This window comes from Castanea sativa, chromosome 1, assembly GCF_040712315.1.
Source record: "Castanea sativa cultivar Marrone di Chiusa Pesio chromosome 1, ASM4071231v1".
Classification (NCBI taxonomy): Eukaryota; Viridiplantae; Streptophyta; class Magnoliopsida; order Fagales; family Fagaceae; genus Castanea; species Castanea sativa.
The window spans coordinates 18,123,462-18,125,590 of record NC_134013.1 but is presented as its reverse complement, the minus strand read 5'-3'; the positions used below and the strand labels follow the sequence as shown (position 1 = coordinate 18,125,590).

The 2,129-nt window shown below is 40.4% G+C and overlaps 1 protein-coding gene across 1 annotated transcript; it reads left to right on the top strand.

Moving 5' to 3' along the window:
- The first annotated feature begins 637 nt into the window (after positions 1 to 637).
- Positions 638 to 1,280, top strand: LOC142621744 (uncharacterized). Its single transcript, XM_075795100.1, has 2 exons — positions 638 to 872; positions 979 to 1,280. The coding sequence occupies exons 1-2, from the start codon at positions 638 to 640 to the stop codon at positions 1,278 to 1,280; spliced, it is 537 nt and encodes a 178-aa protein (XP_075651215.1).
- The last annotated feature ends 849 nt before the right edge of the window (positions 1,281 to 2,129 follow it).

Here is a 2,129-nt window from a genome sequence, read left to right as displayed (position 1 = left end):
TTCAAGGGAATAAGACGGTGTTACAGTATGAGGCTAAATTTACTGAGTTGTCTAGATTTGCCCCTCACATTGTGGCTGATGATGTTAGGAAGGCTAAGAAATTTCGTAGGGACTACGACCAAGTATCAGAACTAGGATGGCAGCCTTACGATTGAAGTCTTATTCTGAGGTCAGGAGACCGCAAAGGTTGTTGAGAAGGAGTGTGAAGACTATCAGAGGATTAGGAGTCGAATAACAAAAGGCCTAAGACTGAAGGGTTTCATAAAGGGAATGAACACAATAAGCCATTTAAGAAGAAGACTAGCAGAACCAGACTAAAATGGTGCAACATGTAGTAGAGGTTTGTCGAAGTGTGGTAAAAAGCATAAGGGTGTTTGCTATCGTGAAAGTGGGGCTTGTTTTAAGTGTGGTCAAATGGGTCATCGTATCAAAGATTGCCCAGCCATGAAGAGTGAGTTGGTGGCTAAGCCCGCTGATGTGAAGCAAAGGCCAAAAGTCCAAGGACGCGTGTTTGCTATTACTGAGCAAGATGCTAAGGCATCCAAGTCGCAGTAACAGGTACCATTCCCATATTTTCTCATACCGCACGAGTTCTTATTGATCCTGGTTCTCCTCATTCCTTTGTATCTTGTGCTATATGAAATATGCTGATTGTGTGCCTGAATTGTTGGACTTTGAACTTTCTGTTTCTACTCCTTTGGGTGAAACTATGGTTGCTGAGTTTATATGTAAGTCTTGTGTGATTAAGATTGGAGAAAATGAGTTGTTGGCTGATTTGATTCTCTTAGAAATTCAAGAATTTGATGTAATCTTAGGCATGGATTGGTTAGCAACTTATCATGCTAATGTTGGATCGTTACAAGAAGGAAGTGGTGTTTTGTATTCCAAGTCGACCTGAATTTGTATTTCATGGGTCTAGAGAGAGCCTCGTGTCTAATGTTATTTCTGCCATTCATGCTAATAAGTTACTTAGAAAAGGTTGTAAAGGTTATCTTGCATATGTGGTGGATAATGAGAAGGAAGGGATTAAGATTGATGACATTCCTGTTGTGAGGGACTTTGTTGATGTATTTCCTGAGGATCTCCCTGGGTTACCGTTTGATAGAGAGATAGAATTTGCCATTGATTTAGTGCCAAAAACTGCACCTATTTCTATGGCACCATATCGTATGGCACCTCGTGCAGAGTTGAAGGAGCTTAAATTGCAATTGCAAGTGGTTTTAGAAAAGGGATTCATTAGACCTAGTGTATCTCCTTGGGTGCTCCCGTTCTTTTTGTAAAGAAAAAGGATGGGTCTATGAGATTATGCATTGACTATAGGCAGTTGAATAAGGTCACGGTGAGGAATAAATATCCCTTACCTAGGATTGATGATTTGTTTGATCAATTGCAAGGTGCTAAAGTCTTTTCGAAGATTGACCTTAGATCAGGTTATCATCAACTCAAGGTTAAGCAAGAAGATATACCTAAGACTGCCTTCCGTACTCGCTATGGACACTACGAGTTTCTAGTGATGCCATTTGGATTGACCAATGCCCCTGCTGCCTTCATGGATTTAATGAACCGTGTGTTCAAGCCTTATTTGGATCGGTTTGTTATTTTTTTTATTGATGATATTTTAGTATATTCTAAAACTCAGGAGGAGCATGTAGAACACTTGAGGGTGGTGTTGCAGGTCTTGAGGGAGCAGAAATTATATGCCAAGTTTAAGAAGTGTGAGTTTTGGTTAGATGAGGTAAAGTTTTTGGGGCATGTAATATCTAAGGATGGCATTTTTGTGGATCCTAAAAAGGTGGAAGCTGTGGTAAATTGGCCTAGACCAACAAATGTATCTGAAGTTCGTAGTTTTTTGGGTCTTGCAGGTTACTATAGGAGGTTTGTTGAAGGTTTTTCAAGTATACCAGGTCCCTTGACTAGGTTGACCCAAAAGAATGCTAAATTCTTGTGGAAAGATGATTGTGAAAAGAGCTTCCAAGAATTGAAAGACCGGTTGGTTTCCGCTCCAGTTTTGACATTGCCAACGGGTTCAGGAGGGTTTGTAATTTACGTTGATGCTTCGCGTAAAGGTCTTGGTTGTGTGCTTATGCAGCATGGAAAGGTGATAGCATATGCTTCTAGGCAGCTAAAAA

What these genes read in the sequence shown, in the direction of transcription:
- LOC142621744 (XM_075795100.1), top strand. Translation starts at nt 638, where the DNA reads ATGAAATATGCTGATTGTGTGCCTGAATTGTTGGACTTTGAACTTTCT. An exon ending in ATCGTTACAAGAAGGAAGTG is followed by an intron (nt 873 to 978) that starts GTGTTTTGTATT and finishes TACTTAGAAAAG; the next exon opens with GTTGTAAAGGTTATCTTGCA.